The sequence below is a fragment of the Schistocerca gregaria genome, chromosome 2 (assembly GCF_023897955.1).
Source record: "Schistocerca gregaria isolate iqSchGreg1 chromosome 2, iqSchGreg1.2, whole genome shotgun sequence".
NCBI lineage: Eukaryota > Metazoa > Arthropoda > Insecta > Orthoptera > Acrididae > Schistocerca > Schistocerca gregaria.
Window position 1 is genome coordinate 316,391,032 of NC_064921.1, and position 22,217 is coordinate 316,413,248.

Genomic DNA, 22,217 nt, shown 5'->3' on the forward strand with positions numbered 1-22,217 from the left:
ATAAAATTCTGTTTGGATATGAGAATATATTTCTGGTAAAATGTAGCTTCATACATATAAAATTATTCTCAGTAAATTATTAAAATAATATTTTAATGTTATCCTAATGGTAAAATTACTACACAGTTGCAGAAGTCTTTAACCAACAGTGAAAATGAACGGCGTGTTCTGTCTGAGAGACTAGATGCAGCGCAACAGAGCAATGCAGAGCTTCGACGTTCACAGCAGCAGTTGCAGGAGCAGACACAACGTCTTCAAGTAGAGTTAGCAGATGCAGAAGTCACACGATCAGGGCTAGAGGCTCAATTACGTTTGGCTGCCTGGCCATCTGATGGCGCAACCTCTGGACAGTTGCCTGGCCGTGATGATGAGCTTAACCGCCAACTTGCTGCATCCCAAAGGGACCGCTCTGAATTACGTGGTCGTGTTGAAGCACTCTCAGACAAGGTGAGGAAAAGTATGATTGCTCTGTTTATGAGAAATAAGAACTATAAAACTGTTTAGTGAAAATGAGGTATACTAAATTTTGGTGATTACATCTATTATGTCAGTCAGCTTCATTACAGTAAGTGAGTGAGCCATGTCTGCACTTGGATGTAAACCTATCTTACAATTTTCTGGGTTTTTGATGTATTGATCTGGTATTAAAAGATTATGCAGATTGCACCATTACGCACTAGAACTGCTGCTGTTCTTATTCTGATTGCACTGCATGCTAAAATTAAAATCCTCACACAATTTTCCTTTCAAATCTGATGTTGGTATTCTAGAGGGAGAAAGTTAATTATTGAGAACTGTTGTGGTTTCACAAATTCCCCTGTTACATTTTTCTTAAGTTTGCACATCACTGCATTTCGTAGCCACCTTGCTGTGTTAAAATTTTGAGAGCAGTAAGTGTGTGTTTACAGGAGAGTACTCAGCACACATGATTGATACACAAGTATTTTTGTCAACAATGTAAGATTGATGTCCCATGCTCATGTATGGAACTTTCCGGAAGTGCTGGCAGCCCTTCCTATTTCGTGCATTTATCTCATCATCCAGGGAGAGATCTTCTGTCATTATTGAACCAAGATAGCAGAATTTATTGACCTCCTTCAACAAGGAGCCATGCAGTTTGATGACAGGTGGATCTGTGTATCCTTGTGCCATGAGAACTGTCTTCTTTACATTTATAGGCATGGAGAAGAGCTTGCATGCAGTAGAGAATTTATCCACAAACTCTTGCAGATCGTTTTGAGTATGTGCTACAAATGCACCATCGTCGGCAGACAAAAGGCTATTTACAAGCAAGTATTCTCCAAAGTGCTGGGATCTGGATAGAGAAATGTTGCAGAGCTTCCCATCAGCACTGGTATACAGATGAATGCCCAGGTTAGTTTCACCAAAAGCAACTTTGAGGAGTGGTAAGTAAAAAATATTGAACAAAGTGAAAGCCAACACGCAGCCTTTATGAACCCCTTTTGTCACAGCAAACGGGTCAGATGTGATTCCTTCAAGGACCACAGCACCTTCCATACCTTCATGAAAAGCCATGATCATCTTTAAGAGCTTTGGAGGACACCCTGTCTTCAAAAGTACTGCATGCAGTTCTCTGCTGACTGTGTCAAAAGCCTTGTTTAGGTCGATAAAGGCAATGAACAGAAGGGTTTTCTGCTTGCGGCACTTTTCTTGAATTTGCCAGAGTGTGAAGATTGTATAAACTGTAGATCATTAGAGACGAAACCCACATTGTTCCTCAGGGTATATGTGCTCTGCAAGCTTGTGAAATCTGTCCACCACCACACAGGCAAATGTTTTTTCAGGTATACTCAGAAGTGAGATTTCATGGTAACAGTTGCAATCGCCATGATCACCTTTACCTTTGTATAAATTAGCAATATTGGCATCACATATGTCTTTTGGCATTGTACCCTCATCCTAACATTTCAGTAAGAGGTTGAGAAGCAGCAGAAAAACTGTCTTAAATTTTACAATTTCTTTGCCAGGCCACTTCCCACATTGAAGATGTGCAGTTGCTCTTTGAAGCTCCTCCATAGTAAGTGTGACATACAAGGCATGGTAAAGTGTCATCTGAGGAATTTCATCCACTGCGTTTGGACTAATGTTGATGGTATGTGAATAGATGATGAAGTAATTGACGATTTCGATCTGTGATGAGTTTTCCATCTATTTCCTTGAGTGGTACGCTCTTCTTTGGAATGGGTGCAATGGCCTGTTTAATGCTCAAGTACACACCACAAATGTCGCCAGTATTGAAACACTCCTGTATGCCAGTGCAAAATAGCTCCCAATAGGAATTGATGCAGTTGCGGACAGTGTGTTGAACAGCTGCCTTTGCTTTGCTTAACTCCCTGCGTGTAGAATTGACTGGGTTTTTATGCCATATGACAGTGGCCTGACGCTTAGCCTCAATGAGAGGTTTCTGGACTTCTACATCTCAATGAACCAATCCTGGGATTTTGCTTCCAGATTACCGAACACATTTCCAGCTGTAACAATAAGAAGTGATTTTATCTTCTGCCAGTCTTCACAAATAGGAGCAGCTGGGTCCCAGGGATCCACCTCTTTTTGTATCACCTCACTAAATACTTCTATTGCAGCAGTGTTCTTGTTTGGCAAAGGTCTTCTGGCAGAGTTTGTTTTGCAAGGTCTTCTGGCAGAGTGAAACTCTTTGGTCATGAAGTGCACTTTTGTCGCTTCTAGTGCGTGGTCCGTGTCACACTCTGCACTAAAGAAAGAACGTGTGTGAAGAAAGTAATGCAGATCTTTCCTTTTAGTTAGAATAAGATCTAATTGGTGCCAATGTTTTAAGTGGGGATGCATCCCTGTGGTTCAGTTTGCCTTTAAAGTATGTATTGATGACACACAACTGATACTTTGCACAGAATTCAGCAACCGTAGATGATTTTCATTCATTTTGCCCACTCCATGTTTGCCTAGGTAATCAGGCCAAGTGGCAGAATCACTACCAATATGAGCATTTAAATCACCAAGGATGCATAGACGGTCCTCGGAGTGCACTCCTTGTACCACATCCCTGAGTTGTTCATAAAACTGACCCTTGGCATCTGCAGCTGAGGTAAGTGTTGGTGCATGTACCGATATCAGCATCAGTGGTCCACTATTTGTTGTGAAATGCAGTCATAAAGCATTCTGAGATCTCAATCAGGTTTTCGTTACTACACTGCAAGCCATTGCAGACAGCAAAACTGATTCCATGCTGTCAGGGGCTAGCAACATCTTTGCCCTTCCAGAAAAATGTGTAGATTTTTTCCCCTATTGAGCCTCCTTCTGGTAGTGTGGTTTCCTGCAGTGCTGGGGTCTGACTAGGTGCAAGTCAATAGCAGCCGTTTTGCGAGCTATTGGGAGCTTCCACAGGTGTCCGGGAAGCCTTGCGGCATAGTGGAGATGTTCCATGTACCGATGTGCGTAATGAAATATCTTCACTTTTTATTTTATTTTTGTAGCAGCAGGTGTCGATATTATGGTGACGACTTCTAGCAGTGCTAGTGTTCCATACACCAGATGGAACACCAGGATGGACCAGTACCTAACTGACAGGGGCTGCCCAGCTTGAAGCGAGCAGTGACTGGCCAGTGGACCTACTGGCCCTCCCACTGTAAATAGCAATCCCTGCACCCGCTCCTACACCCATTAGAGCGAGCTTATGACTGGTAACTGCCGCTGTCCGTGTTGTTTTCACATGGATGGAGTGTCCTCTCCATGAATGCTACTGCACCTGGAATGCAGATTTTAGGTGACATCGAGCTTGCTCAATACTCGTGCAACGCTCTTGGCCTAGCTGACTGTTTCCACCGGAGCAAAAATATGTGCAGTGTGGAATCAGGTTGGCTGCAGGCAGTTGCCACTCATTTCCGGTTGGACTGTACTTGCGCCTAATGGAAGTGCTGATTCCGGGCTTCAGTTTGGAGTTGTCCCTCTCCTATACAGATGGCATGCCAGTACTAACGAAGTCTGTATCTCCGAAGACAAGAGATGGGAAACAGGATAGGATAAAAGGAAAGAAAGGACATTGTGAGACACACTTTATCTGAGTGCTCTGCAGAGGCCTGTCCAGCTTGGGAGGCCCTGCCAGTAGCTACACTACTGCCGGCATGGCCCTCTGCTTCTTTGAAGCACGCAAACCCTCTCACCCACATGGACAGTGCTACTCTAAGGCGATTTCTCCTTATAATACCAGTAATATAATATATGGCACTGAATAAGTACTTAATTAAGCAATTAATAATTTTTCTTCAAAGTAACAAACTTTTAAAAATTAACAGTTCTTATTACTTGCTCTCTCCTGCTCAAATTTTCAGGTTGTCATTTATGAATTCTTCTACTGATAGTAACATTTCTGCACTAGTTTCTCATATAAGGATTTTTTTCAATGTTTCTAAATTTATGCTGAGCAGTTCTCTTCCTTTCACTTTGTTATAAATTTTCATATCCATTGAGCACAAAGTTTTAAACTGTAGGTGGGCAGCATAAAATTATTTTGATTTCTGGTGTTGTAATCATGTTGAAAATTATTTGCTACAAATAAATCAGGGTATGTGAGAAAATAATGTTTATTGATGTTTTTTCAATTGTTTTGAATGGAGCACCCACTATGAAATTTTCCCTACATGAACAGAAATGATAGTAATGTTTCACAACTACTTTCAGATTTTATTTATTTGTATTTTAAGTCAATTCTTTTCTACCCATTGTTTCTCAGTTAGTGAACATTTGTTGTTGTAAAAACCATTGTTTTTGTTAGCAGAAAGGTACAGTTGACTATGTGAGTTAGACCACTGTGTGTGTGTGTGTGTGTGTGTGTGTGTGTGTGTGTGTGTGTGTGTGTGTGTGTGTAACTCTGAATGAGGAATAAGTTATTGTTTTGTATGATTACCTGTGCTCAGCACCTCTTGCAGTTGGTGGTCCATCTTGTTATACATAACCACATTTCACCTTGAATTTTCCATTGATGTATTTATTCATTTAGAATTATATAGCAGAAAACAATATTACTTCAGCTTGGCACATTACCTTTTTTCTGTCAGCAAGTCATATCATATTATGTAATTCATTATTGTTCATATTAGAGTTAAAACTCATCTGTAGAATATTCTTTCACTGATGTAAGACCAAACCTATTATTGTCTAGTGAGTATTGTGACCCACTTTATGTTTCCCCCTCCATTTAGGTACGTCAGTTAGAAGCAGAGAAACGCAGTTTGGAACGCAGCAGCAAAGCAATGATGTCAAGCCGTAGCAAGAGCTATGAGCGACCAGAGAAGACGGATACTGCAGAAATTCAAGCAGTGGAGAAGGAGAACCGTGATCTGCGACTGCAAGTGCGGCGGTTAGAAGCACAGCTGGCTGAAAAGGAGTCAGAGCTGGCAAGATTACGTTCACAGCACTCTGACCAGAGACCAGATCGTTCTGCAGAGGTAAGGAAATTAACTGAGAATAAGTTTAAAAGCTGTCACCATGGATGCAACTCGTAATTTTTAAATGGTAGGAGGTCACTGATACATTACATGGATAAAGAATCACTCGAGAATAACAATGATGTCTTGCATTTGAGTATACCTGTATTCATTCACGAGTTACATCATGTTTTGTACAGAACAAGGCAAATGGTTGTAGCACTTGAAATGCTACAGTATGTGCTTGACATGTTTTCCAACATGATGTAAGATGGTTGTTATACATTTCAGCCATTCCTCCTGGACTTTAATCAACACATGTACCATAATGCGAACACAAGCATCAGCAGTGTTTTCCCTAAAATATGCAATTTTTGCCTTCACATGTCTGCGCAATTAGAAACCTAATAGATTTAAAGCAAGGAGTGTGACAGCCTCTCTCTGGTACCATACATCAAACTGTTTATTTATAACATTAAAAATAATCCATTTTTGACAATGTAATGTAATGTACTGAATAGATTTTTTAAAAAAAACTGCTCACCAAGTGGCAGCAGGAGAACACACACATAAAAGAAGGTTATACATATACAAGCTTCTTCCAGAAGAAGGAGCCACTAGCTTCAAAAGCTTGCATAAGTATAACCTTTTTTATGTCTGTGTTCTCCTAGACATGTGGATATGTCCAGACTGCTAACCCATAATGAAGTGAGCCACCATCATGGTGAAAGAAAGTGGGAACCTCCTGCCTTCAGACAGCAACAGTGGAAACATCTTTGGTGAACAACTGTAGATAACACACTGCTATCAAAGTACTCTGAATGAAAGGCCCAACAATATGAGAACTTTATATTCCACACAAAACATCACTACAATGCATCAGCTGTCTTTCATGGATCAATCCTGTGATGGTTGGCATCTGACCAATTCGTATAAGAATTAGCTTCATCAGTAAATAGTCTGTCATAGGGGAAATGATTGCCTTCATCCAGTATGCATGTCACCCAACCTGCAGACTAGACCCTACAATCCAGATTGTCTCAGTGAGAGATTATAATATTTGCATTTCATAAGAGTGTCATTTATGTGTGTCCAAAATTATCATTATTGGTGCACAGCTAACCCCAATTTCCTGCAAGATGCAGTGAGTGCTAAACTGTGGACTGTTACTGAAAATTGCCAGATCAGCAATTGATGTTGCTTTATCTATAGATATGTAGCGACTGCTACACACTGTCAGCGCAGTCAGTGCGTGCGATGGTCACCCACGTCTAAGTACACACACGAGTGCAAAATGAAGACAGAAGAATTCCGACCTTATGCAAAGTGCTTTTGCCGCTAGGGTCATCGTGATTCACGTGCAGAGACGCGCCTCGTTTGCTCTTAGAATAGCAGAGAAACTACCAATTTTTACTCTTTGTTTTTTGTAGAGATTCTGTGAATTGTTGATATAGTAATGCTTTTACACAACTGCGAATGTGGAGAGTTAATAAATCTGTTTGAAGTTCCATTTAATCTTTGATTGTACGGAAGTTGAAGTGGGATTTTCTCACATAGTCATACCTCCCATCAGTGGTGAACCCGAAGTGATTTTGCCGTACAGTATTTGCAAACATCAATGGAACTCTACAGTATCACGCCTGGCAGTGCGCCTCCCGCACTTTTGGCCCCACAATCCCATATTGTGGTTTTCTGAGGTGGAGGCAAATTTTTCCTATGCCGGAATAACCACCGATAACAAAAAATTTTCTTTGGTCATAAGCCAGCTCAACCAGCGATGTGCTATGGAGGTCCAAGACGTAATAACAGCTCCTCCAATGGAAAATATGTATGATAGATTAAAAGCAGAGCTCATACATCATATACCGGCTTCACAGGAAGATCGCTTTCATCTGGTATTAACTCAAGAAGAAATGGGCAACAGGAAAACCTCATAATATCTTTCCGACCTTCACAACAATGTGGACATCGGCATCCTGACAACCTCCTGCACACGATTTGGAGCAACCCTCTACTGGTCCAGGTAAAAGCTATCATTGCTACACAGTCGGACATGTCACTGGACGCAGTCACAGAACTTGCTGACCGCTTTCAAGATGCCATCATGCTATGCTCGCAGGTCACTTCAGGAACTGTTCCTTCCAGTGTTATGTCAATAACCTCTATGGTGTCACATACCAATTACGATGCCCTGGTAGCCAAGATGGTCTCTTAAGTGCACAGATGGCAGCTTTGCTTTTACGCGGTAATACAAGCCTCTGTAGGAGGTGTAGCTAACGACATTCAGGGAGTCGCTCCACTTTGCATACCACGTCAGTCTTGCCCCACAGTTTGCTGGTACCACAACAGATACGGTGAGCAGGCGGAAAAGTGTACAAGGCCATGCACATTCCCAAATGTGAATGATGGTCATCAGTAGGTGCCACTGAGTGCCACAACACCTCTCGGCACCTATTTATAACGGATCGGACCTCAGGAATGAAATATCTAATTGATTCTGGATCTGATCAGAGTATTTTACTGAGTAAGTCACTCTGTTGCTTCCGGCCCTGCACGGCAGTCAACTTATCAGCTGCTAACAATACAGAGATCCCAACTTATGGTACATGGCGTGATGATGTGAATCTAGGCCTGCGCAGACAATTAACATGGAATTTCACAGTAGCAGATATGGCTGAGGCAATAATAGGCGCTGACTTCTTAGCATATTTCAAACTTTTGCTAATATATCTAATGCCTGCCTTGTGAACAGCCGTAATGGTCTGACAACCATTGGATATCTCCACGATGCTAGAACCAGTAACATCAAGCTTGTGCAGGTAGCAAATGAAGAGTACCACACAATTTAGCAAGATTTTCCAGCCTTAATTAGACCACCAGGAGTGCCACAGCAGGTGTTGCACGACACTGTCCACCACATCAAAACTACTGATGGACCACTTGTGTCATGTTACCCACGCAGATTAGTGCCCGAATGCCTCGCAATAGTGCAAAGGCAGAGTTTGATCTTATGCTGAAGGAGGGACTTATTCGCCCATCATCCAGTCCGTGGGCATCAGCATTACACCTAGTACCTAATAAAGGTGGAGCCTGGCGTCTATGTGGCGATTACCAAGTGCTCAATGGCAGGGCTATTCATGACTACAACCTGGTACCATTATTACGTGACTACAGTCATGCTCTTCATGGCTCAACAGTATTGAGCGTCATTGATTATGTGAAGGTCTACACACAAATCCCAGTCATGCCAGAGGACATTCCCAAGATGGCTATAATTACACCCTTCAGATTTTTCATATCAAAGTTTATGACATTCAGGTTGCAGAATTCTGCACAGACCTGGCAGCAGTTTATAGATTCCATCTTGTGTGGGCTACCTATCTGCTTCACATAGCTGGATGATACGATGGTCTATTCATAAACCAGAAACAGCACCGTAGTCTCTTAAGTGTGGTTTTCAAATGACTGGAGAAGTTGTTGTTGTTGTCTTCAGTCCTGAGACTGGTTTGATGCAGCTCTCCATGCTACTCTATCCTGTGCAAGCTTCTTCATCTCCCAGTACCTACTGCAACCTACATCCTTCTGAATCTGCTTAGTGTAGTCATCTCTTGGTCTCCCTCTACGATTTTTATCCTCCACACTGCCCTCCAATGCTAAATTTGTGATCCCTTGATGCCTCAGAACATGTCCTACCAACCGATCCCTTCTTCTGGTCAAGTTGTGCCACAAACTTCTCTTCTCCCCAATCCTTTTCAGTACTTCCTCATTAGTTATGTGGTCTACCCACCTAATCTTCAGCATTCTTCTGTAGCACCACATTTCGAAAGCTTCTATTCTCTTCTTGTCCAAACTATTTATCGTCCATGTTTCACTTCCATACATGGCTACATTCCATACAAATACTTTCAGAAATGACTTCCTGGCACTTAAATCTATACTCGATGTTAACAAATTTCTCTTCTTCAGAAACGCTTTCCTTGCCATGGCCAGTCTACATTTTATATCCTCTCTACTTCGACCATCATCAGTTATTTTGCTCCCCAAATAGCAAAACTCCTTTACTACTTGAACCATGGACCTTGTCGTTGGTGGGGAGGCTTGCATGCCTCAGAGATACAGATAGCCGTACCATAGGTACAACCACAACTGATGGGTATCTGTTGAAAGGCCAGACAAACGTGTGGTTCCTGAAGAGGGGCAGCAGCCTTTTCAGTAGTTACAAGGGCAACAGTCTGGATGATTCACTGATCTGGCCTTGTAACAATAACCAAAACGGCCTTGCTGTGCTGGTACTGCGAACGGCTGAAAGCAAGGCGAAACTACAGCTGTAATTTTTCCCGAGGGCATGCAGCTTTACTGTCTGATTAAATGATGATGACGTCCTCTTGGGTAAAATATTCCGGAGGTAAAATAGTCCCCCATTTGGATCTCCGGGCGGGGACTACTCAAGAGGATGTCATCAGGAGTTAATCCTAACTGGAGAAGTATGACGTAGTTTTCGACACTGCAAAATGCGTTTTTGGCCAGCCTTACGTTGAATTTCTGGGCCACTATATATTGTCCTCTGGTTCTGCACCACTACCAGAAAACGTAAGGGCTATCTTACAACTACCAAAGCCTACCAGTGAAAAGAGCTATGCAGATACCTCAGGAAGCTGAATTTTTACTGGCGCCATTTACCACGTGCCGCCGAGCAACAAGCACCGTTAAATGCAGCACTATGAGGTGCATAGGTACGAGATAACACTCCCGTACAATGGACTTGCTGCACATTTCCAGATTGACCAACACGGTCACCGACTGCTTATCCAGAATATCTGGTGTTTCACAAACATTGAAAATGACAGAACTAGCAGTCACGCAGCAAGAAGACCCTGAACTACAAGCAATATAACACGACAACAAAACTTCAATAAAATTGCAACTGGTTGACATTCCAGGCAAAACTAGCTAGGTCTACTGCAATGTACTGCACGGCAGATCACAACCATATGTACCGACCGCATTCCACCAAATAGTGTTCAACAACCTCCATAACCTGTGTCACCCTGGAGTGTACGCAATGGTTTAGCTAGTGCCAAAGAGGTTTGTGTGGCTGGGCATGGGCAGAGATTGTTGTCAGTGGAGTAGAGCTTGCCTGTGCCACCAGTTATGCAAAGCTGCCCACCACATGCATGTTCCAATAGGGGAGGTCCCATATGGCAGTGCGCATTTCGCTCACGTTCATATGGACGTGGTAGGACCACTGCCTCCCTCAGACAGCCATCACTATTTAATGACAATGATCGACAGGTACATGCGTTGGCTAGATGCAGTACCTACGGGTCACATTTCAGCAGAAATGCTAGCAGCAGCTTTCACGTCAACATGGCTCACCAGATTCAGTTGCCCTGTCCCTATTACAACCAACAGGGGGAGACAGTTTGAGTCTCAATTGTTCACGCAGGTAGCAAAGTTCTGCGGATACTCACACCATAAGACCACAGCCTACCACCTGGCTGGTAATGGCACGCTGGAAAGATGGCACCGCACTTTGAAGGCAGCACTAATGTGCCACGAGAACACATGAATGTCAGCACTGCCCATTGTCCCACTTGGTCTGAGGACTGTGTTCAAATCAGACATTGAGGCTTCACCAGCAGAGCTTGTATATGGAGAGTCACTGCATCTATTGGGTGAATTCGTCGACGCCACACAGATATGCGACGTTAATGATCAACCACAATTCCTACATCATTTACATAAGACTGTGGACCACATGGAACCAGTGAAAGCCACTAGTCATGGACAGCACACAATGTTTGTGCTTAAGGGTCTGGACACGTGCGCGCACGTTATGCTTCGCACAGAAGCCGTCAAACTGCCACTGCAACCACCCTACACTGGACCACACCTTTTGCTGCGCAGGAGTTTACGTACTTTGGACAGTCTCATTAATGGCAGACAAGCTATAATTTCAGTGATTAGAGTTAAGCCGGCATACGTGTTCAAAGAGGTGCTGACTACGCCAAAGAATTCGGGAGAGGAGAAGGAAGGGACTACAATGCATCCTCCCATTCCACCACCACCTCATCCAAGTCAAGACGAAGCAAAATTCATGACTCGCTCAGGAAGACACGTTCATTTTCTTCCCAGGTACAGAGAAAACTTACCATGCTCCGCTCTCACCAAGGGGGCTCCTACAGCGAATGCTGCACACTGACACCACAGTCAGCACATACAATAGTCACTCACGTCAGAGTTCGTGCTTGAGTGCGGAATGAGGACAGAAGAATGCCATCCTTAAGCTGAACGTTTTTGCCACTCGGGGCACAGCGTTCCGCATGCAGGGACATGCCACATTTGCTCTTAGAATAGCAGGGCTACTACTGATTTTTACTCTTTGTTTTTGTAGAGATTCTGTGAATTACTGTGAATGTGGAGAGTTAATAAACCTGTTTGAAGTTCCATCTAGTCTTTGATTGTACAGAATTTCAAGTGAGGGATTTTCTCACATAGTTGGACCTCTTATCAGACATTTTGGGTCATGCAGCTTTCAGTTTTTCTGCAACAAAGCCACCAGTTCCATGTAATTTAGTGAGAATTTTCACCTCTGCAGTGTGGTAATGAGGGGTCCATCATAGTAGAAGTGGTTGAAATCCTGTGCATTAACATGGGTACTCATCTCTCCTGATATCTGGACAATCTTAATGCATTCAGCTTGTGTTCGCATCATCAGCTCTCATGTCACATGTACACTCCACCCCCCCAACCTCCCCCACCCCCAAAAAAATGCGCACGTACACACACACACACACACACACACACACACACACACACACCAGTCATAACTAGAATGAATAAAGCTGTTGTTGTTGTGGTCTTCAGTCCTGAGACTGGTTTGATGCAGCTCTCCATGCTACTCTATCCTGTGCAAGCTCCTTCATCTCCCAGTACCTTCTGCAGCCTACATCCTTCTGAATCTGCTTAGTGTATCCATCTCTTGGTCTCCCTCTACGATTTTTACCCTCCACGCTGCCCTCCAATGCTAAATTTGTGATCCCTTGATGCCTCAGAACATGTCCTACCAACCGATCCCTTCTCGTAGTCAAGTTGTGCCACAAACTTCTCTTCTCCCCAATCCTATTCAATACTTCCTCATTAGTTACGTGATCTACCCACCTAATCTTCAACGTTCTTCTGTAGCACCACATTTCGAAAGCTTCTATTCTCTTCTTGTCCAAACTATTTATCATCCATGTTTCACTTCCATACATGGCTACACTCCGTACAAATACTTTCAGAAACGACATCCTGACACTTAAATCTACATTTGATGTTAACAAATTTCTCTTCTTCAGAAACGCTTTCCTTGCCGTGGCCAGTCTACATTTTATATCCTCTCTACTTCAACCACCATCAGTTATTTTGTTCCCCAAATAGCAAAACTCCTTTACTACTTTAAGTGTCTCATTTCCTAATCTAATTCCCTCAGCATCACCCGACTTAAATTTACTACATTCCATTATCCTAGTTTTGCTTTTGTTGATGTTCATCTTATATCCTCCTTTCAAGACACTATCCATTCCGTTCAACTGCTCTTCCAAGTCCTTTGCCGTCTCTGACAGAATTACAATGTCATCGGCGAACCTCAAAGTTTTTATTTCTTCTCCCTGGATTTTAATACCTACTCCAAATTTTTCTTTTGTTTCCTTTACTGCTTGCTCAATATACAGATTGAATAACATCGGGGAGAGGCTACAACCCTGTCTCACTCCCTTCCCAACCACTGCTTCCCTTTCATGCCCCTCGACTCTTATAACTGCCATCTGGTTTCTGTACAAATTGTAAATAGCCCTTTGCTCCCTGTATTTTACCCCTGCCACCTTCAGAATTTGAAAGAGATTATTCCAGTCGACATTGTCAAAAGCTTTCTCTATGTCTACAAATGTTACAAATGCAGGTTTGCCTTTCCTTAATCTCTCTTCTAAGATAAGTCGTAGGGTCAGTATTGCCTCACGTGTTCCAACATTTCTACGGAATCCAAACTGATCTTCCCCGAGGTTGGCTTCTACAAGTTTTTCCATTCGTCTGTAAAGAATTCGTATTAGTATTTTGCAGCTGTGACTTATTAAACTGATAGTTCGGTAATTTTCACATCTGTCAACACCTGCTTTCTTTGGGATTGGAATTATTATATTCTTCTTGAAGTCTGAGGGTATTTCACCTGTCTCATACATCTTGCTCACCAGATGGTAGAGTTTTGTCAGGACTGGCTCTCCCAAGGCTGTCAATATTTCTAATGGAATGTTGTCTACTCCCTGGGACTTGTTTCGACTCAGGTCTTTCAGTGCTCTGTCAAACTCTTCACGCAGTATCATATCTCCCATTTCATCTTCATCTACATCCTCTTCCATTTCCATAATATTGTCCTGAAGTACATCGCCCTTGTATAGGCCCTCTATATACTCCTTCCACCTTTCTGCTTTCCCTTCTTTGCTTAGAACTGAGTTTCTATCTGAGCTCTTGATATTCATACAAGTGGCTCTCTTTTCTCCAAAGGTCTCTCTAATTTTCCTGTAGGCAGTATCTATCTTACCCCTAGTGAGAAAAGCCTCTACATCCTTACATTTGTCCTCTAGCCATACCTGCTTAGCCATTTTGCACTTCCTGTCAATCTCATTTTTGAGACATTTGTATTCCTTTGTGCCTGCTTCATTTACTGAATTTTTATATTTTCTCCTTTCATCAATTAAATTCAATATTTCTTCTGTTACCCACGTACTTCTACTAGCACTCGTCTTTTTACGTACTTGATCCTCTGCTGCCTTCACTACTTCATCCCTCAGAGCTACCCATTCTTCTTCTACTGTATTTCTTTCCCCAATTCCTGTCAATTGTTCCCTTATACTCTCCCTGAAACTCTGTACAACCTCTGGTTTAGTCAGTTTATCCAGGTCCCATCTCCATAAATTCCCACCTTTTTGCAGTTTCTTCAGTTTTAATCTACAGTTTATAACCAATAGCTTGTGGTCAGAGTCCACATCTGCCCCTGTAAATGACTTACAATTTAATAACTGGTTCCTAAATCTCTGTCTTACCATTATATAATCTATCTGATACCTTTTAGTATCTCCAGGATTCTTCCATGTATACAACCTTCATTTATGATTCTTGAACCAAGTGTTAGCTATGATTAAGTTATGCTCTGTGCAAAATTCTACCAGACGGCATCCTCTTTTATTTCTTACCCCCAGTCCATATTCGTCAACTAAGTTTCCTTCTCTCCTTTTTCCTACGCTCGAATTCCAGTCACCCATGACAATTAAATTTTCGTCTCCCTTCACTATCTGAATAAAGCTATGCCAAATGAAAGGCGCCAGTGCTTGTTTTATCCTCAAATCTTCTCTTCTGTCCCTGGAAAAAAATGGCACAATACAGAATTGTCCAAAGACAGTAGTAAATAATGTACATAAGCACAAACTCGTTTTGTTTTTAGTAATATCTTGTTAAGTAACTGCTGTGGTATGACTATAGCTCTATGATAAAGACTACCCAACAGAAAGAGCTTTGCAATTCAGTTTTGAAACACACAAATTATTGACATACACTATTGTGGAGTATAATGTTATCCATAAGGGCTCTTTTTTAATAACTCATGGTGCACATTTAAACTAACAGTCTCGTGGGAATGATGTCATTCCTTGAAATTTTTGAGACTATAGCGCCCACCCATTTGGGAGGGAGGCAATTCAAATCCCTGTGTGGCTGTCCATGCTTCAGTTTTCTGTGGTTTTCCTAAATTAATTAAGGCAAATGCCAGGATGGTTCCTTTGAACAGGACACAAGATTTCCTGCCCCATTCATTCGCAATTCACACTTGTGCTCTGCCTCTAATGACTTCATTGTCAACAGGATGTTGCACGCTAATATTACTCCTTCACTTCCTTTTAATTCCTTTTTAAAATTAAAATTTTAAAAGTAGAGTATTTCACTATACTGAATGATTAGACATTGTTATTACTGTGTTTGTATACATTCACAAAGAACTGGGGAGGAGAAGGGATTAGATGACAGGCCCGTTATGCTCTGATGAATGCAATGTAATTAACACATCTAATATATGCATAAAAATAAATGAATGGAGATATATGACTTTTGAATAATACATTACTGAAATCTTATAGCTGGAAAGAGTGAGGGCAGCACAGCTACAAGCAGAACGCCTGTTGGAAGCTCGGGAGCAGTCTCACCGGCAGCAGGTGCTTCGTCTTGAAAATCAGGTAAAACTAACATGACATTTGTTCTGACGAATACAGTTAAATTTGGAAAATTGCTATATTTGCTTGGCACAGCTCATATTTTGAGTAGCAGAGTACATGTTTTAGATCCAATTATTGCGGGAGCAGCTGGCACAAGAAGTGAAGCGGCGTCAACTTTATGTACTACGGAGCTCAAGAACTGGTCGAGAAATGCAGCAGTTAAGACAGGCACTTGGAGATTCCTTACGCACAGTGGCACAGGATCCTGGGCTTGATGCTCTCCTGCTAGAGCACGAGACTCGAAAACTTGATACAACATTAGCATCTGCCACAGGCACTTCACCACAACCTCCAACCTCAGCCCTTGCTCTTCCTCCACCATCATCACATCACTCGTATTCTGATGGGCAACCAAAGTGACCTTAATGTCTGTTCTAAATGAGATGCACAGGTAATATTTCTTATTAATTTATATCAAGTATTATGTATTATTAAATTTTGATAGCATTTTTGTAGCCTTTAATCCATTTTCAAAATCTTTCAAAAGCCAGTAACTTTAGTTTCAAACTGGTTTGTGATTACAAACAGGCCCCCCACATTAACCCTCGAGAGGGTGCGCTGATTTTCATAACACGAGCAGGCGTGCAGCATACTGTGTACACATCTAAAGAATAGCTGTCTTTATGTTATGGTGGTAAATATGTAAGGGGAAAAGCATAGTTTAATCTTAATTGAATTAAACAACAATAAAATACACGTACATAATATGTGGTGAAACACTGTGTAATTAGACAATAATGAATTAAACTTTTATTTTATCGCTCTGTTGCCATGGACAGATGTCCCCCTTTAGTAATGACCCACTCAAAGTATTAAACAGTGCATTTGCATCAGATCTCAACCACTTGCTTATTCAATTTCTCATTATCTCATAGACAACTGCCTCATTGTGGGACTGTGCTGCTAGCTCAAAATGTGGGTCTTTTTTTTTTTTTTTTTTTTTTACATGGATCATATATTTTTTTGACCTAGCTCACTGTTTATTTTATATTACCGCTGCTCACTTGGGCATATGACAACACAATTTATCACTGAGGTAGCTGAACCAATAATGAAGGAATAGAGTTAGCTGAATCAATAATGAAGGAATAGGTATGGGCTATAATTGCAAAAAAACAGTGGAACAGTGCAAAACAATTTTATTTTTGTTTGGTGCACTTTATACATTGGTGCAACTGCTCGCGGGTTAAGATAATTTTTGTGGTGAAAAATCTGTAGACATCTATTGCTGTTTGCTACAGGGATACTAAACATGCAACATGCAGTTCTATTATAGCATTAAATGTTTGAGGAAGGTTTTCCACTAATTTTTGGTGTTTGTTGGATTCAGGTCATGGCTTTGATCAGGCTAATGATGTATATCAGCTTGATTTCTTTCAAACCTCAGTGTGGAGTTCCTCCGTGCTCTATAGATAGTATATGATACAGAAAATTTTATAGCAGTTGCCACACTTGGGGAGGCATATTATGGTCTAAAAAGTTGTTTTTACTATTAACTTGAACCAAGACAAAAAAAACAGCTGCAAACCATCAATGAAAACCTACATCAAAATTCACTATAGACACCACACTTTCCAAGTCCACTCACACCCACCTAAGCGATTCTTCAATCCATAAAACATATAGACTATTCCACTATTGTTGGAGGAAGCAACCCATTGTGGAACAGGGGCTTTCAGAATTTTGTGAGGAAGGCTCTTTACAAAGCACAATAGAAGGTCACCCACTGCACTTTGTTGATCACTTCTGTAACACTCTCAAACTAACTAAGCAAAGTGGGACAGAATTGCGCAGCTCATCTTCGAATCTTTAGCATTCCTTCCATTAATACAACTAAGTAACAGTTCCAGATAAATGAAAAATGGTCAAGAACTGGTGAAACATGATTTTTGCATTCAACCTCTTTTGTGCATAAATTACACTTTCTAAAGATTCTCCCAATAAATTTCATTCTGAGATCTATCTTTCTCATGACTAGATTTATGTAGGGCTGTAATCAAATGATTACAAATCGGTTGAGCTCTTTTTGTTGGCTGGACTACATATATTTGTCAGGGTCAGTTGCCAATCTTGCCGTCAAACCCTGATTATTCACAATTCTTTGCATTGAATAATAAGCTGTCATGTTCCTGTGTGTCATCTGTGAACAGTACCAAAGAGCTAAAGATTTTATCCGCCAGATAATCTACATTACTGAACGGCTAACATGTGGCATGAACCCAGTTTCAGGTTTCATATTCAGTGGCTTTCAAGGGCAATAGAAAGCCGATTTTCATATTTTTACATTTATTGAGTGAATTTAAAAATTTTGAAATGCTGTCATAATCCACTCATCATTAATAGTTATAATGTCCACCCCTAATGGTCCGGGTTCGATTCCCAGCTGGGTCAGAGATTTTCTGTGCTCAGGGACTGGGTGTTGCATTGTCCTTATCATCATCATTTCATCCCCATCAACACACAAGTCACCAAAGTGGCGTCAACTCGAAATATCGAAATACTTGCACCAGGCGAATGGTCTACCGGATGGGAGGCCCTAGCCACATGGCATTACCATTTCCATAGCTATAATGTTATGTTAAAGGTTTAAAACAATATGGCATATATTACAATTAGAAGTCCACCTGCTTAGCTGAGTGGTAACATGTTTGCCTTCCATGCAGCTTGTCCGGGTTCGACTACCGGCCGGGTTGGAAATTTTCTCCGCTTATGGGCTGGGTGTTGTGTTGCCGTCATCATCATCATCACCACAGACTTGCAAGTTGCCCAATGTGGCATCACCTGAAATAAGACTTGCGACTCGATGGCCAAACTTCCCCTGGCGGTGTCCCCGGGCCTCCTGGCCATCAATGCCACACAATCATTTCATTTTTACAATTATAAGCTGTGTATACCGTATTTACTTGAATCTAAGCCGCACCTGAAAAATGAGACTCTAAATCGAGGGAAAAAAAAATTTCCCGAATCTAAGCTGCACCTGAAATTTGAGTCTCAAAATTCAAGGGGACAGAAAAGTTTTAGACCGCACCTCCAAATAGAAACAAAGTTGGTCCATTGTAACATGAGACACAATTTAGGTCTAATGGATGAAGATACAGCTACAGTAGTGTGATTCAAGACTTAAGCTTAGCAGTTAAGCTTTACCAGGTAGCCATTGCAGTGCGTCATGTGCTCTGTCCGTATTTATAAGGGTACCCTTCCTTTTTCACATGCTTCATCTGGTTTAAATTGATTGCTTATTTTGCTTTGATCTGATAAGTGGCATTCTCTTTGTTATGGGTGTTTACATGTCTCTAAGCTGCTCCCTTACTGCAGTGGAATGTTAGTAGTTTCAGTACATATGTGGAGGAAATGAAACTCCTGGCAAAGTTTACAAGTAACACATTTTAAAGCCACTGATGCCCCCACTCTTGGGGGCTATAACCTTCACCGAAAGGATGACCTGACTGAGGGCAGAGCCAAGTGTGTTACTGTGTTTGTCAATGGCACACACCACTCCTCTGCTCCTTCCTTGGTTACTGACCTAGAAGCAGTAGCCATTTCTGTTCATATTGCTCAGAAGATCACTGTCTGCTCCCTGTATTTACCTCCAAAGGATTGAGTAGACTCCGAGGCTCTCGCAGGCCTTATTGCACAACTCCCATGTCCATTTTACCTACTGACTGATTTCAGTGCCCATAATGTATTGTGGGGCTCAAACTATACTTGCCCCAGGGTTCGATACTTGGAGAACCTCATATCTTAGAGCTGTGTGTCCTTAACACAGGCAGTCTCACTCATTCCTCGGTTGCTACTGGGTTGACCTCGCCATTGACCTGTCTTTCTGTTCTGTAGCCCTTGCAGACTCTGCAAAATGGGAAGCGACTGATGACCTCCATTCCAGTGACCACTTCCCACTGTGAATCTGCCTACTGGATGGAGGACTGCTTGAATAGAAGCCAGGAAGCCACCAAAATGTATGGTCAACTGGGCTAACTGGATGCTATTCAGCCAGCTAGCTGTGTTTGAACACCACGACAGGATCCAAGAATGGAGGGACCACATCACACAAGTGATCTGTCATGCCAACAACTTATCCAACCCTAAGCCTTCAGGTGATCCAAGGCTCGATACATAATTAAGGAGAGCAAGAAAAGGTCATGGCATGTGTTCGTGGAGTCCATCAGCCATCATGTTCGACAAAAGAATGGGAAACCATCAGGAAGATTTTTCTGGTAAACACATTCGTTTACCAATAGCAGTAGTGCTGGAACAGGAGTGCCTCCAAACAATTCCTGGAGACATCACTCAGATTATGGTAGAGCATTTTGCAGTGGCTGCTTCCAATGACAGCCAGAATCTGGAATTTTGCCACTATAGTGTGACTGCAGAGGGGGGCAAGTTGGACTTCAGATAACACAAATCTGAGTCTTACAACTGATCTTCCTCCTTATGAGAGCTGTAATTGGCACTATCTGAGACTCCTTGTACTGCACCTGGTCACAACTAAATCCAGTACTGCATGCTTCGGCATTTTCCAGTGGCTTCAAAGGAAATCCTTTTTGAATGTTTGAATTTGATAGGGCAGACAGGTCACTTTCTCAGTCCTTAGAGAGAGAGAGAGAGAGAGAGAGAGAGAGAGAGAGAGAGAGAATTTTGATACCTCTATCAAAACCATACATGTCCCATTAGTCACCGGAGTGTCACCTTAATGAACTATGTAGGAAATACTCTGGAGTGAACGACGGTTTTAACCGCATGCCTCTGTGGATACTGCAGAGGACCAGAGTGATTTTAGGTTTGGTGGTGTACAGGAGATATTGCACTCGTGCATATATTTTTAATACATTATTTTACGACATTTTAATGGAGCATCACAACTCTACAGCTGCCTTCAAGGATCAGTCAAAACAGAAGGACTCCATTGGTTGTCCTGTTGTTTTCCCTGAACTTGTCCTCAGGGTCCGACTTCCTCGAGACTTTACTGTCTTCAGCACAGAATTATATGTGATCTTGCAAGTATTGGAGCAGATGAGGTGTGCTTCAAGTGCTAAATTCTTTGACTGTTCCAATTCTCTGAATGCCCTTCACTCTGTACAACACTTGTAGGCAGGAAATAAAGTAGTCCAGAATATCCAAGACACCCTCCTCCAACTACTATGGCTAGGGATGGAAGTCTTTTTACTTGGTACCGGCACACATGGCTACTGCTGGGAATGAAAGGGGAGATGCACCAGCTAAGGAGCTGTACTGTGATTCTCAATTATTTCAGTGTGCCATCCCCCTATATTCTATCACATTGCTGTTGAGGTACAGAGTCTTGCATCAGTGGGAAGGCCATTGGTTGTAAGTGACAGATAGTAAGCTGCATGTGTTAAAGCTCACTACACAGCCTTGGCGTACTTCCTTTCAGCCACGAAGATGGGATGCAGTTGTCCTTACGCACCTTCGCATAGACTACAGTCCTCTGATGCATGGCTTCTTGCTTCAGCAAGAGGATCCTGCAATGTGTGGTGCTTGTCACGTACAGGTCACTGTATGCCGCATGTACTAGGCTGTGTTTTATTTTCAGACCAGAGGGCAATGGCAGATTTTCTGGCAGTTCTGCCCTCTGTTTTAAGTGACATTGAAACAAATGTCATTAGAGTTTTGAGGTTTTGTGATCTATCCAACCTGTTTCTGAAACTTTGTTACTTCTGTTTTCATGTGATGTGTAGCACCTTTCACTGTATCTCCTTCATTTTGTGGCATATGATAGGAAGTGATTGTGTGGGTCAAGGTGAGTGAGGTAGGAGTGAATGAGTGAGTGTGTCCACGTTTTTAGTGCTTTTACACTTATTCATTTTTTCAATATTTGTAAGGGCGCTAATAATGTGGTCATTGAGCACACATACACCCCAACAACAACAACAACATGCACCTCAAGCCTTGAAAATGGTCTCAATTTGTGAAGGACAAGAGTCCAAGATTTTCTTCAGGTACTCCATTTGCCACTGAAGCCATTCATTCATTGATTATTAGATCTTGAAAAGCTACCAAATTGTGGTAATGTTGATTTCTATATTCCATCCACTGCTCCAAATACTCCCAGACATTTTCAGTTGGGTAAGGATTGGATGGGCTTGCTGGCCAGTCAAAGTGTCTGTTTCTGAGTGTTTATCAAATCAGAAACATGCACAGGGAGCCCTTTTTGCACATGGCTCCTGTCATCAGCTGTTTGTGCTTGCTGCAACAAAAGAAGTCCTAAATCATTCCTCTTGGAGCAAAATGGTATTCTAGTTGCAATTTTTGGCTGATCACCTTTAAATAAAAACTTATACACCTCCAGTAAATTTACATGGTCTGCACTAAAACTGCTGTAACTTCCTCCCCCCCCCCCCTCTCTCTTGCTCTTCGTGTGTGGGGGGAGGGGGGGGGGGGGGGGGGTAATAATCCAAAATGATAAATTCATTATTGAGACAGTTACTTCAGTTAACGTACAATGACAAATTACATATTCACCCATTTTTAAGTGCAA

General features: G+C 42.0%; 1 protein-coding gene across 1 annotated transcript in view; it reads left to right on the top strand.

Moving 5' to 3' along the window:
* The window catches only part of LOC126336939 (rootletin), a 409,210-nt gene that overhangs the window by 381,792 nt on the left and 5,201 nt on the right, over positions 1–22,217 (top strand). Inside the window, exons 30-33 of the mRNA XM_050001116.1 lie at positions 127–447; positions 5,196–5,441; positions 15,587–15,682; positions 15,788–16,112. Coding sequence (XP_049857073.1) covers positions 127–447; positions 5,196–5,441; positions 15,587–15,682; positions 15,788–16,081 — 957 coding nt within the window. The 3' untranslated portion in view covers positions 16,082–16,112. The remainder of the gene's footprint in view (positions 1–126; positions 448–5,195; positions 5,442–15,586; positions 15,683–15,787; positions 16,113–22,217) is intronic.